The 14828-nt window shown below is 52.6% G+C and overlaps 1 protein-coding gene and 1 long non-coding RNA gene across 2 annotated transcripts in view; both read right to left on the reverse strand.

Moving 5' to 3' along the window:
• Positions 1-9002, reverse strand: part of TBX21 (T-box transcription factor 21) — a 14317-nt gene extending 5315 nt beyond the window's left edge. Inside the window, exon 1 of the mRNA XM_023204323.2 lies at positions 8035-9002. Coding sequence (XP_023060091.1) covers positions 8035-8525 — 491 coding nt within the window. The 5' untranslated portion in view covers positions 8526-9002. The remainder of the gene's footprint in view (positions 1-8034) is intronic.
• A 779-nt stretch (positions 9003-9781) lies between these two features.
• Positions 9782-14478, reverse strand: LOC116418494. Its single transcript, XR_004228545.1, has 2 exons — positions 14433-14478; positions 9782-10623 (listed from the first exon to the last, which is right to left on the reverse strand). It is a non-coding gene; the product is annotated as an uncharacterized LOC116418494 (long non-coding RNA).
• Positions 14479-14828: the final 350 nt, after the last annotated feature.

The raw sequence follows: 14828 nt of genomic DNA on the forward strand, positions 1-14828 counted from the left end.
AGCCACCACCTTCACCATCACAGCCACCAGCACCAGCACCGTAACTATAACCACCACCTCCACCAGTACCAGTTCCATCACCAGCTCCAGTGGCTTAGTCTTTCTCTTCGAACACAAGCAGGAAGAGCAGTTTTCAGACTGGCAGAAGCTAATCCTCATCAGAATTACTTTTCATTTCCACACACTTCCCCCTCCTCTCATGAGAAGCCCTGAAGGATGGGGAAAAAGGGACCTATCAGTGAGTCAGGAAACCTGGAGGAGGGAGGGTTCCAGGGAACTCTTTTTGAGGGATTTCTAATCCCCAGAGGTCCCCAGGACAACTTCCCTAACAACCTTGGGAAGGTGTCCTAGAAGTGTGCTGTCACACGCCTGTCTTCCCCTGGCTTTCCTGAGTTGAGAAAAAAAGATTACTACCCTATGGTCCTGGAGAAGTTAATTCTCAAACCAAATCTCAGTTTCTTTTTGAAATGGAGTTTTGCTATGTCACCCAGGCTGGAGTGCAGTGGCGCGATCTCGGCTCACTCCAACCTCCACCTTCCAGGTTGGAAGTGATTCTCCTGCCTCAGCCTCCCAAGAGCTGGGGCTACAGGCATGTGACACCACCCCTGGCTAATTTTTGTGTTTTTGTAGAGATGGAGTTTCACATTGGCCAGGCTGGTCTCAAACTCCTGACCTCAAGTGATCCACCCGCCTCAGCTTTCCAAAGTGCTGGGATTATAGACGTGGGCCACTGCTTCTGGCCCAAATCTCAGTTTCTTCACATGTAAATGGAGAGTCTAACTCCTGTCCATCTTTTCTCTGAAAGCTGTCAAAAAATTTGATGCGGCGAGCCGAGATCGTGCCACTGCACTCCAGCCTGGGTGACAGCAAGACTCTGTCTCAAAAAAAAAAGTTTGAAAGATGGCCCGGCACTGTGGCTCACACGTGTAATCCCAGCACTTTGGGAGGCTGAGGAGGGCGGATGGCCTGAGCTCAGGAGTTCGAGACCAGCCCGGCCAACATAGTGAAACCCCGTCTCTACTGAAAATACAAAAAAAATTAGCCGGGCGTGGTGGCGTGCACCTGTAGTCCCAGCTACTTTGAAGGCTGAGGCAAGGAGAATCGCTTGAACCTGGGAGGTGAAGGTTGCAGTCAGCCGAGATGGCACCACTGCATTCCAGCCTGGGTAATAGTGTGAGACTCCGTCTCAAAAAAAAAAAAAAAAAAAGAAAGAAACCATAAAATGTTATTTCCGGCCGGGCGCGGTGGCTCAAGCCTGTAATCCCAGCACTTTGGGAGGCCGAGACGGGCGGATCACGAGGTCAGCAGATTGAGACCACCCTGGCTAACATGGTGAAACCCCGTCTCTACTAAAAAATACAAAAAAAAACTAGCCGGGCGAGGTGGCGGGCGCCTGTAGTTCCAGCCACTCGGGAGGCTGAGGCACGAGAATGGCGTGAACCCGGGAGGCGGAGCTTGCAGTGAGCCGAGATCCGGCCACTGCACTCCAGCCTGGGCGACAGAGCGAGACTCCGTCTCAAAAAAAAAAAAAATGTTATTTCCAATTTTATATTTGAAGAAACTGATGCACCGAGAGGTTTGGTGACAGTCCTTGGTGGAAGAGCAGAGGTGAGGTCTTCTGACTGCAGACTGCATGCTGTGGTCTGTGGTCCCCATTTCTTCATATTAACTTTTTTCTTTCTTTTTTTAAAATTTTTTTTTAGACAGAGTCTTGCTCTGTCCCCCCCCCCCGGCTGGAGTGCAGTGGTATGATCTCGGCTCACTGCAACCTCTGCCTTGCAGGTTCAAGCGATTCTCCTTTATTGCAGGCGCCAACACTGTGCTTGGCTAATTTTGTTTTTTTTTTTTTGAGACAGAGTCTTGCTCTGTTGCCCAGGCTGGTGTGCAGTAGCGCGATCTTGGCTCACTGCAAGCTCTGTCTCCAAGGTTCATGCCATTCTCCTGCCTCAGCCTCCCGAGTAGCTGAGACTACAGGCGCCTGCCACCACGCTAAGTTTTGTACTTTTAGTAGAGACGAGGTTTCACCATGTTGACCAAGCTGGTCTCAAACTCCTGATCTCAGGTGATCCACCCGTCTTGACCTCCCAAAGTGCTGGGATTACAGGGGTGAGCCACTACGCCCAGCCCATACTGATTTTTTTTTAAGAGATGGAGTCTTGCTATGCTGCCCAGACTCTACTCAAATGCCTGGGCACAGGTAACCATCCTGCCTTGGCTTCCCGAGTCACCCGAGTGGGGTTATAGGTGCTTACCAGCATGCCCAGCTCATCCTGTTTTTATCACTAGTAGAGGGAAATGGAGGAGACACAGGAAGAGGCTGGGGAAAAGGGAGAGGAGAAAGGAGATCTTGGTTTCTCCCTAAAAGTCTAGAATCACCACCAGCTGGAATCCTAAAATAGCCCCTGATTTACATGACACTTTGCTGGGAAGGAACCGAGAGTGGTGATGGGTCTGGTGCCAAGTTCAGCCTTCCTAAAAAACCACTTACCATCCTACCCTGATAAGACAAGGTCCAAGACCCCAAATTCCTCTGCTGGCCCTAAGAACTGAGTAGCCTTGGGATGGTTCACAGGGTCGTCATATCTCTCCCAGATTTGGAGCTCCTGGCACAGGTTCTGCTTCACTGTAACTAAGTGCAAATTTAAAAAGCAAGAAGATAGATAGTTCTTCTCAGTCATATTGGTGAATGTTTAAAAATTGATAATATTGGCTGGGATTGGTGGCTCACGCCTGTAATCCCAGCACTTTGGGAGGTCGAGGCGGGTGGATCACCTGAGGTCAGGAGACCGGCCTGGGCAACATGGTGAAACCTCATCTCTATTAAAAATACAAAAATTAGCCAGGCGTGGTGGTGCACACCTGAAATCCCAGCTACTCGGGAGGCTGAGGCAGGAGAATCACTTAAATCCGGGAGGCGGTGGTTGCAGTGAGCAGAGATCGTGCCACTGCACTTCAGCCTGAGCAACAGAATTAGACTCTGTGTCAAAAAAAAAAAAAAAAAAAAAAAAAGTGATAATATCTACTGTTGATGAGGCTGTGGGAAAGTGGGTCCTCTCACAGACTATTGGTGGGGTGTCAATTGGTAGCACCTTTTCGGAGGGTATTCTGGCAATGTGTTGTACCTACCAAAGTGCAAAATGTGCTCGGGCATCAAGGGACCTCCTCATCTTACCAACCTAGATCCATTTAATAGACTCAGATGGCCACTGGCAAACAGCCAGACAAAAAGCAAAGCTGCAGCCTAGGCAACATAGTGAGACCCCATCTCTACAAAAAATAGAAACAATTAGCTGGACATGGTGGTATGCGCCTATAGTCCCAGCTTCTCAGGAGGCTGGGTTGGGAGGATTGCTTGAGCCCCGGAGGTCGAGGCTGCAGTGAGCCATAATCGCACCACTGCACTCCAGCGTGGGTGACAGAGCAAGATCCTGTCTCATTAAAAAATAAATTAATTAATTAAAGTTGTTTTCACTTGCCCCAAGAGAAATGAAACCAGTTAAGCATGCTTAAGCCTAAAACAATTTCTTTTTAGCTGGGCACAATGGCTCACACCTGTAATCCCAGCACTTTGGGGGGCTGAGGCGGGAGGATTGCTTGAGATCAGGGATTCGAAACCAGCCTGAGCAACATAGTAAGATTCTGTCTCCATAAAAAATAAAATAAAAAAACAATTTAAGATCTGAAAAGTTGGGCCAGGTGCGGTGGCTCACACCTGTAATCCCAGCACTTTGAGAGGCTGTGGCAGGGATCACTTGAAGTCAGGAGTTTGGGACCAGCCTGGCCAACATGGCGAAACCCTGTCTCTACTAAAAATACAAAAATTAGCTGGTCATGGTGGCTCGTGCCTGTAATCCCAGCTACTCGGGAGCCTGAGGCAGGAGAATCGCTTGAACCTGGGAGGCGCAGGTTGCAGTGAGCTGAGATCGTGCCACTGAACTCCAGCCTGGGGGACAGAGTGAGAATCCATCTCAAAAAAAAAAAAAAAAAAAAAAAAAAAAAAGATGCAAAAAGTTATTGACTAAAGTTATCTATGTGGGAGGAAGTTATCTATGTGGGAGGTCCAGGTCCACTTCCTGGCCCATGAAAAATATTACAAATAAAAAAAAATTAAAGTTCTTGGAGTTGGGAATGTGGAGACAAGAAAAAAATTGTAATGACTGTGAGGATAGCAAGGATAGTGTGGGACTGAAATTGTTGTTTTATCAACCTCTATCTTCACATGCACAGATCCAAATGCAAATTGAGCTTAACACAACACAGCTACCCAAAGTTATCTTAATTATAATAATCAGGCCGGGCGCGGTGGCTCAAGCCTGTAATCCCAGCACTTTGGGAGGCCGAGACGGGCGGATCACGAGGTCAGGAGATCGAGACCCTCCTGGCTAACACGGTGAAACCCCGTCTCTACTAAAAATACAAAAAATTAGCCGGGCGAGGTGGTGGGCGCCTGTGGTCCCAGCCACTCAGGAGGCTGAGGCAGGAGAATGGCGTGAACCCAGGAGACGGAGGTTGCGGTGAGCTGAGATCCGGCCACTGCACTCCAGCCTGGGCAACAGAGCAAGACTCCGTCTCAAAAAAAAAAAAAAAAAAAAAAAAAAAAAAAAAAAAATTATAATAATCAACCCATCACACCCAGAAAAGTGGGGATTGCCAGCAATTAATACACACCCACACACCCACAGAGACACAGGCCTCTCTCTTCCTCTACTGAGAATGTCTACCATCAACTATTATATACTCGCCAACACATTTGCTACACACACACACTGCCACACAGAAACCCTCGCACAAGCCTGTATGGGGCGTTATCAGGCTGCCCCAAATCTCCAGACACAAACGTAGACACCAAAGTCTCCCATTGGGCCAATCCATTGCTTTGTTCTCAATTCCCCTCTCTCTGTCCCATCTGAGCTGCCTTGATCAATCTCCGGCCCCAGGTATCACCACCTGTGCCCCGCCCCATTTCTGCCCATTGGGAAGAGCGTGCCACTGGTGATGATCAATACCGAGGGATAGATCCAGGGTGGGTGGGAGAGGAAGAATCCGGGACGGCGTGAGTCAGCTCAAGGCAAAAAGCCGCGGGGCTGTAGGTGGGCCTGGGGTGGGAGAACTTTTCAAAAAGGAAGAATGTCATGGGTGATGTGGTATGACTGGTGGGTCACTGGAACCCACGGAGGGATAGGCCAGCCCACGAAAGCAGGAGGATGGAAAGGAAGCTGTGCTATGAGCCCAAAAGCCTGCTTCTAGAGGAAATGGCCACTGACTTCCCAGATCTCAGGAGCCCAAGCTGAGAAGGTACGGAGGTAATCTGGGGCTGGTGGGACTGAATTGGGTTGGTGTGTCCTCTGTCCCCTCCATGGCAGCGTGGGGCCTCTGAAGCCCGATCCAAGAAAAAGCACCAAAAGAAACAGTGAGGAGCCACTGCCTCCTTCAACAGGGACCCTGCGTTGCCCAAAGTGGCCCCTCAGAATGGAGCAAAAAGTGTGAGGATTGTAAAATACACACACACATTTGTGAAGCAATCAGAGAAGGTTGGTGATATTTAGGAAATTCTTTTCAGGTTTGCTAATGGTATTGCATTCATTTAAAAAAGCCATTTTTAGAGGTGCAGAGACAAAATAATATCTAGAATGTACTTAGTAATTACTATATTACTAATATAGTTGCAGACAGAAAAAGCGAAGTGAGGATGCAGCAACAAGATTGGACCCATATTGACAGCTGTGGAAGCTGGGTGATGGAAGTCTGTTACATTTTTCTGTCCATGTTTGTATGCAGTGGAATTTTTCATCATAAAAAAAATGTAAGTGTATATATCTAAAAGGGGGACAAAAAAACTTGTCAAATGAGAATTACTCAGCAGGAACACCAAGGAAAGGAGGCCATGGGAGTAGAGATGGCGATACACACTTTGAGAATCATCCCCTCAAGTGCCTCCCTGAAGTGCTCTACAGCCTCCCTGAAGCTGGCTCTACAGGCAGAGAGGCAGCCCCCTAGCACTGGCCAACTCCCTGAAGTGCTGGCTGATGCTCCATCCATCCCAACCCTCAAGACTGGCAGTGGGAGGCAGAGGCCTGGCAGAGGCTGTGGGGAGACCCCAGCAAGGGCCCAGAGTGGGAAGGCCTCCTGACCACACAACGGAGTGGAAGGTTAAGAGGCCCCACTTCTGGTCTGCTGTGTGATGGAGTGCAAGCCACTAGCTGTCCCTGCAACTCAGTGACCTCAACTGTAAAATGGGGAGACTGCTTGGCCTACCTAACGCACAGTGAAATAATGGAAGTGAAAGCACTCTGAATGCATTGGGGCCTTCGGAGAGCGTGGGTGGCTGTTTTTACTGGTGGCCGTAGGGGGCCAGAGAAAGAAAGCCAGGCAAATACCATCTGGGCTCTAGTGCCAGCTCTGCCTGCGATGAGTTTGTTGTGTGACCTTGGAACAGTCTCTTGCTGTCCCCGGGCCTGTTTCCCTGTCTGTGCAGTGAGAGGGACAGGATCTTCTGGGTCCCTTCCAATTCAGACACATTGGGACCAAAAGCTTGGGCTGTGTCTGGGTACACCCAAAGGGTGACTAGGGTTGGGGGGAGCAGAGAGGAATTATCAGAAGGCTTAGGAGATGAAGGCTGAGCCATCAAAGAATGTGCTAACTTTCCTGGGTTCATCCCAGGGAAAGTGGAACAGCTCAGCAACTTGAAGCCAGTTGTGGCTGGCAACATGTTCCTCAGTCCCAGGCTACCCCACAAAAATCATCTGGAGGGAAAAATGTTCCAGCAATGCCCAGATCGAATACCAACCCCTGGTGCCCAACATGGCCTTCTCCCTCTCCCCTCCACCCCAAGCCGCACATTTGGTATCCACACCTCCTGGACCTCAGATCCAGTGTCCCAGGTCCACCAATGACAACAGCCCCTCCACACTGGTCCTCACCGGTCCCCTGCTCACATGGGCCCCACTGGGAAGGGTGGGTGCACACAGCCCACATCAGACACAGCCCACTCCGGGGGTTGCTTACTAAACAAATACCACACAAGTTGCAGGTTTCTGTTTCTTTCCTTGTGCAGGAGGCTCTATCCGGAAGCAGCACCCTCAGCGCCAAACTCTCCCCGTCACGCACAGGGCTCAGGGACCCCGAGCCATAGAGCCATAGGACCCCCCTTCCCACTTCCCCAGGTTGAACCAGTGAATATCTGGACAGGAGTGTGGGGAAGGTTTTCACTGGACCAGCCTCAAAGAGTGCAGTGTGGGGTTGGCCACCAGGCTGGACCCCTGGGTGAGCTTCATCTGCCCAGGCCCGTGGGTATTTGTGCCTGGAAGGGATCTGTGCCCCCTACAAGCTTTACTGCCAATCCCTCCCATCCCCATACACACACTCACATACACACACACACACACACACACACACCCCAGATATATGATCTCAAAGTAAGACCGGAAAGGAAACTTGGCGACTGCTTCTCCATGTCACCAAATCCCAATCTCACCCCCTACACACACACACACACACACACACACACACACACACACACACTCTACCACCACCGCCGCCACCACCACTACTAAAGCTGACCTGAGCACACCAGTAGCAAAGGAGCGGGGGAGGTGGACGCAGGGAACCCGGGAGATAAGGGGTTCCGTTCCCCTCCAGTTTCCCACACAGGAGGCCCAGGCGTCCCGTCGCGCAGAACACAGGCTTTCACTGCCCGCTGCGACTCCTCTCCAGTAGAGAGTGGGGCAGGGGCGCACACCAACTCTGGGTGAAGCCACAGTCACCCTTACCCTAAATCAAGGTGACTTCTCACTGCTCCGTACTCACCCGTCTCCCTTGTGAGTCCTCTGGCTGTTGGTGCAACAGCCTGGGCACAGACGCCCCTCCGGAGCTTTCCCTGTCCTTTCTACAACCCCACTCCCCTGTCTCCTTACACTGAAGCCAAAGCCGTGAGGGACACGGAGTCAGAAGCACTGTCGAGCCAGAAAAACAGAGTAGACGTTCTTGTTCCGGGCGGGGGCACAGAGGCCCCGCGGGCCGGCGCGCCGCACTCACCGTCCCTGCTTGGTGATGATCATCTCTGTCTGGTGCTGATTAAACTTGGACCACAACAGGTGGTTGTTGAGCGCGACTCTCAGTTTCCCCGACACCTCCAGCCCCGCGGGTAGCGCGTAGTCCTCACGCGGCCCCGGGTAGAGCCCGGCGCGCGGGTCCGGGGCGGCGTAGCTCTCGCCCGGCTGGTAGCCCTCGGCGCCCGCGGGCGGCGGGAAGGACTCGCCCGCGCCGGGGAAGCCGGCCGCCTGGGGCCGCTGCGGGTAGGCGTAGGCTCCAAGGAAGCGGCTCGGCGGGGCGGGCACCAAGGCGCCCCCCGGGTAGGGTGACCCCAGACTGCCGCCCCCGCGACGCTCGGCGGCGTCCTGAGCGCCTGGCTCCGGGTAGAAGTAGCGGTGCTGCGGGTCGGCGCCAGGCTCCCGGCCCTCGTCGCTCGCCGGCATCGGCTCGGTGCCCGTCAGCATGTCTCCGCAGCCCAGCTCCACGATGCCCATCCGGGGCGGGCTGGCACCTTCCCGCAGCCGTCGAGGACCCGCCCCTCCGCGCGCGGAAGCAGGCGAGAGGGTCGCGTGGGCCGGGATGGGCAGGGGGCAGGGGGCAGGGACTCCGAGGGCCAGGTGGGGGACCCCACCGGAGCCCGGGCTCTGACGCCTGGCTTCTGCGCCCGCGTGCGGCAGGCGCGCGGCAGCTCTCAGGCTTCCTCTCCAGCGGGCCGCTGTCACTAGAGTCGCGGCGCTTTGCTGTGGCTTTATGAAGCTCTCCGGCTCCCCCCACTCAGCCACCTCGGCCCTGCTCCGCCTCGCCCCACCCCGCCCTCTCGTGGCTAATACTAGGCAAATTCTACGCTCTTAGGGAGGACTGCAGGGCCCCCCACGGTGGAGACAAGCGAGAGCCCGCGCGCGCTCACCCTGTAGTTCGAAGACCTTGCTTTCTGGGAGCGTCAACTCCGCTGCCTGACACACCAGCCCGTGGCTCTCTTCTGGACCCTCGAGGAAATTCAGCCCAGTTTTGAAGGTTCAGTTCAAAAGCCCTCTCCTACAGGAAGCCTTCCGAGATGGCGCAAATGGGACTCTCTGGGCCTTCTCTTAGCACTCAGAGGCTGGGGCACGGGCACACTAGAAGCAACTTTGACCATGAACATTCAACTGATCTTTATTGATCCCTACCGTGTGCCCAGACTCTGTGCTAAGTGACCTTTCGGGTTGCCCTCTTTCTCCTCACCAGAGGTCCACACGTGCTGAGTTGGCTGCATCTTGTAGCTCTAGCCCTGGGGGCATACCTGGAACCTGATGGACACCAGGAAGAGTTCCTTAAAGTGCACTGCATCAGCAGCAGCCAAAGGTTTGCAGGGCCCTGAGCTGAGCCTGGCCGGGCCCACAAAAGCTCCCCCACCCCGCATGGCAGTCACGGGCACTGGAAGTAGCATTGGGCTGCCAGTGCTGAGAGTCCCAGGTCTGGCTCTGCCTAGCAGGTGTATGTGACCCAGGCAAGTCATTTTCCTTGCCTGAAAGTCAACCTCACGTGCCTCATCCATAGACTGGGGGAAATAAACAGATCTACTTTTCAGGGGGGCTGCGAGCCTTACATGAGAGGGTGTACGTGTGCAGCACTTTCCAATCTATTATTATACCTGGATGGAAAAGCTGCTTTGAACAGATTCAGAGCCGGCTGACAGGAAGGAAACCCACCACATGCTCTAAAGGGCTGCCTCGGAGATAGGACGACGGAGACTTTTCTTTCTCCATTTTCCTTTTATGTTAACTAATGTATTAGACTCCTTTTATGATGAAAACTATCCGTTCCCTCCCCCAATTGAAAATAGCATCTTTGGGAGTTTTCCTGTGTATAAAGATGAAACATACTTATATAGGAAATTTAAGCAGCATAGAAAAGTAAAAACAAGACTGTATAAATCACCCCAAATTCCACCCCCTAAAGGCAAACAGGATTAACATTTCAGTGAACATCCTCCGAGACGGCACTCCTTATACACTCTGTCTCTGTCTTTTGCACACATGCACAAATATATAATTTATATAAACACTACACATGCTGCTTTGTAATGTGTACTTTCATTCACTCCACAAGGTGTCATGGAATATTTTGCATATCAATATATAGATAAAGATTTACATTTTTAAGAGTGCTTTGAAAAATACCTTAATATTTTTGTCATGTTAAAGTTTAACTTCTCCTCTTCCTACTCTCACCCCAGCCCTCCCCAGTTCTCCCCTGGGAACTGGCCCCAGCTCTACATGTCTGTCCCAGCCTGACAGGGCTTCACCCTTAGGGGCCCATGGGGACTCTCTGCTCCCAAATAGAGCTGAACCAAGAGGCAGGTTGGCAGGCAAAGGCAAAGCTGGGGACTCCAGGAGGTGGGCAGGACCCAGGGAGGGTTGGGAGAGAGAGAATCAGCACATCTTTTGAGGTTGGAGACCGGATACATGACAGTACCAGAAACACAGGACTGGCCTCCTCCCCAACACCTTACCACCATTTCTCCATACCTTAAGGAAGACGGAAGTTTCTACCTGATGTTCAAAGTGGGACAGCATTGCTTGGAAGAGAGGGTGACCTTGTGATCCTTCACTACTTTTAGGGAAACATGAGAGTTTTCAGTAAGACCCTCCTGAATGACTAATTCCCCAGGAGATGTGAAACTGTTGAATGCTAACACCTCTTTGGGGGACATTTTTGCTCAGTGCTTGGCTGTTGAAGATCAAATGGAGTCTTGCTCCTTCCTCTCTCTCCCCCTCCTCTTTTCCACACTAATCCTCAGGTCAAGTGATCCATCCCCTTGCCTCTGAACAGGATGACATGAGCTCCCACCCAGCTTTCTGGGGCAGGTGGAATGATGAATCTCAGAATCAGGTGGTCCTGGGGCCACGCCTCTGGAGGAAGAGGAAGGCTGGGGTGGTGTTTTTAGAACCTGATAGGCTGTTATAGGGTCTTACAGCCTGGTTCCTCGACCCCAGATTTCTCACCCCCTCTTTCCAATTTCTTCCACCCAAAAAAGAAAGTGCTTGTGAAAAGCGGGGACTGAGTGGCCCTGGTGTCACTGCTGCCAGTCCCGCCCCTCTGCCAGCTTGGGTGAGAATAAGGGCCCTGGCAGTGACACCTTCTCCTCCAGCTGCCACCTCACTCTTCTCCCAGGCCCTGGGGCTGGAAAGATGAGAAAAGAAGAGCGAGGAGATGAGGCCCCCTGGGATCCCCTCACTTTCCCATGACTGCCCCTCCAAGCCCGTCTCTATCCCATCAATACAGGGAGCATTTATGAGGCTGGCCCTGGTGAGACAGGAGTGAAGAAACACAAGGTAACTGTTCAGGAATGAGAGAGACATGACCTCCAACCAGCATCACATTTTATGAGACAGGGTGGATGGTAAATATTCAAAATGGAATAAGACACCAAACTCACACACTGCATTTGTGGCAGAGCTGAAGCTAGATCCCAGGTCTCTTGACTCTCAGGCCAGTGCTCTTCCCACAATAGTGAGGGAGAATCATACTAACACTAGAAAAGGTTTAGAAAACATAAAGATTTTAGAAAACAGAAAAGGTTTAGAAAACAGGCCGACCGTGGTGGCTCACACCTGTAAGCCCAGCACTTTGGGAGGCTGAAGTGGATGAATCACTTGAGGTCAGGAGTTCGAGACCAGCCTGGCCAACTTGGTGAAACCCCATTTCTACTAAAAACACAAAAATTAACTGGGCATGGTGGGTGCCTGTAATCCCAGCTACTTGGGAGCCTGAGGCAGGAAAATCGCTTGAAACCAGGAGGCGGAGGTTGCAGTGAGCCGAGATCGTGCCACTGCACTCTAGCCCGGGAGACAGAGCAAGACTCCATCTCAAAACAAAAACAAAAACAAAAATTAGCCAAGTGTGGTGGCTGGCCCCTGTAATCCCATCTACTCAGGAGGCTGAGGCAGGAGAATCACTTGACCCCAGGAGGAGGAGTCTGCAGTGAGCCGAGATTGCACCACTGCACTCCACGCTGAGTGACAGAGGGAGACTTGGTCTTAAAAAACAAAAAGAAAAAAAGAAAAAGAAAGAAAGAAAGAAAGAAAGAAAAGGTTTAGAAAACAGAAAAGAAAATCATCCCTAATCCCACAGCCTAGACGCTGGTTCTCTCCACGCTGTTGTCCTCTGCAAACATTCAGGACTTCCTTTCAAACTGTTTCCCATGAAGACTCAAAATGAGAGAGGCTCCCCGGAGGTCACACAGCACTTGCTTCACCTGCGGGCTGGAGACTGTGCCAGGAAGCTGTGACAGTGTGGATTTCTGGGACTTGCTTCTAGAAATTCTGAGGCCCAGGCCTGTGCCGGGTCTCTAGAATCTGTATGTTTAAGGACTCCAGGTGATGCATCGGACTTCAGGGAGTCCATGCACCCCACTCTCAGGCTCCCTCCCGTTTTGCTGTCCCACCTCCAAGTCCCATCCTGTGAGTCAGTGTGCCCTGAGCCTGCTGGGTGTGCACACTGAGGGTGGTGGAGGAGGTTTCATGCCTGAGAAGGGTGGCTGCAGGCATTGAGATTTCCTTATTAATGCTCTAGAACCAGATGATTCCTCACCCCAGAGTCTACCAGCCACCTGGGTTCTCTCCTGAAAATGTATGGAGTGCCGAGCTCCCTAGGTATCTGGAAGCCTCTTGGATGGGCTTAGTGGGGCAGCTGGGGAGGAGCGGCTATTACTGGAAACTGTTTTTTTGTTTTGTTTTGTTTTTTGAGACAGGGTCTTGCTCTGTCTCCCAGGCTGGAGTGCAGTGGTGCGCTCTCGGCTCACTGCAACCTCTGCCTCCTGAGTTCAGGCAATTCTCCTGCCTTGGCCTCCCGTGGTGGGCGGGACTATAGGCACATGCCACCATGCCTGGCTAATTTTTTGTATTTTTAGTAGAGATGGGGTTTCACCATGTTGGCCAGGCTGGTCTCGATCTCCTGACCTCGTGATCCGCCTGCCTCAGCCTCCCAAAGTGTTGGGATTACAAGTGTGAGCCACCGAGCCCAGCCTACTGGAAACTGTTAGTGGAGCATGGCATGGCAGCAGGACCCAGGATTTCCGCCCTCCACCCTGCCGGGCAGAGCCTTAGAGGCTGTGAGAGGGTAGACAGTAAAAGAGAGGGGGCAGCAAGTTGGGGAGGAGGCATGAAAAGAAAGAGAGAGTAAAGTGAGAGGCTTAGGGTACATTTCTGAAAGAATGATTTAGAGCCAGAGAGGGACAGGGACCACAAAGTCAGAGACCCAGATCGTGACTCAGTGGGAAAGTCTCAGGCTGGGCCTGCGAGAGGGGCATGAAAGAAAGGAGACAGAGAGAGATGGGCCAATGGGAGGAAAATCTGCAGAGGCAGAGAGGCCTGGGGGTGCTGGAGCTGGGGCAGAGAGAAACGGGATGGGGAGATTTAGTTGGGCGGCTGGGTTGGAACCTGAATCCCAACACTTACTGGCTGTGTGACCTATTAAAGTATCTTAACCTCTCTGGTTTTCTTGTCAGTATATGGAGCTATCAGACCTCTGCCAGGACTAACTGGGTCTGTCATGTGAAGACTGAGGGGTGCTGTCCTAAGGCTGAAACAAAACAGAGACACAGACTGTGCTGACCCCTCTTTCCTCTACTCCCAGCCACCTACACCTGCCCTTTCCTCCCTCTGGCTTAGTGGCTCATCCACAAAGTGTCCTTCAGGTCCATCCTCAGCCTCCACTCAGGGCCTTGGGCCAAAAGAGAGCCCCTCTGTTCATAAGAATCCCATCTTAGAAAGGGACAGGCTTCCCCTCCTGATACCCATATACCATTCCCTGGGTACCTGAGGGCTGGATAAGCCAGGCCCTTGGAGATCTGGGATCACAAAGATAAATTAGTCCCTGCCCCCAAAGAGCTCTTAGCAAGGTGACCCCAGGGGCCAGAAATCTCAAGCCCCTCAGCCCTCTTGCCCCTGGGGTGTAGACTCACAACACACCACGTGCACACATGCCATAATCCACGCATGTGCACAGGCACCCCACGCAGAGCTATGCTAGGGAAATCTCTGCGATCCAGTCCCTGCAGCCCCACCACCTGCTCGCGCCCCACATCCAGCATCCCAGAGCTCCTTCAGCATCTGACTCTGCCCACCCCGTGTGCCCTGAATCCCCTCCCCCTCTGGGCCCAGACTGCCAGTCCTTCAGAGGGCATGGCCGGAACCATCGGATTAACAGCCAGAGAGGGGGAAAGGGGAAGGACAAGCACCTGTAGAACCCCCCCTCCCTGCGACAGCTGCGGGAGTTCCGAGTCCCCAGCACCCAGCACCAGGCGGTCAGTGTGAACACAGAACAGAGGGCTCCTCCCGAGGTCAAGGGCTCCAGGCTCTCATCTGCAGGCTGGGTCACCCTTCCCCACACACATACCCTCAACCTTGATCAGTCCTTACCCCTGGGCTCCAGGCCAGCCTGGGTGCCTTTCAGTCCTCCTTCTCCATGGCATCTTATTTTGAATCATCTATCCTCTCTCTATCTCTAGCTGCTCTCACCCCCGCCCAGCATTTCACACAAGACCCACATCCCCCACCCACACCCACGCATGCAGTAGGCTGCCCCCGCTGCACTCCCAGGCTAGGGTTCCTGCACCCTCCTGAAGGGATATTCAGACGTCGGGTACTTGAGTAACTCTGTTATCAAGGGGGCATGCCAGGTTATGGATGGGCAAGCCCAAGCTTCAGGAGGCCCGGGGGAGAGGCTGTGCCCCCACCCTTCCTGGGGAATCTCAGCAGACAGGCCCTTAATCTCAGGCAGGAAGAAGGGTCTGGTTACCAGGAGTTGGGTGGGGA

The sequence above is a fragment of the Piliocolobus tephrosceles genome, chromosome 16, assembly GCF_002776525.5.
Source record: "Piliocolobus tephrosceles isolate RC106 chromosome 16, ASM277652v3, whole genome shotgun sequence".
Classification (NCBI taxonomy): Eukaryota; Metazoa; Chordata; class Mammalia; order Primates; family Cercopithecidae; genus Piliocolobus; species Piliocolobus tephrosceles.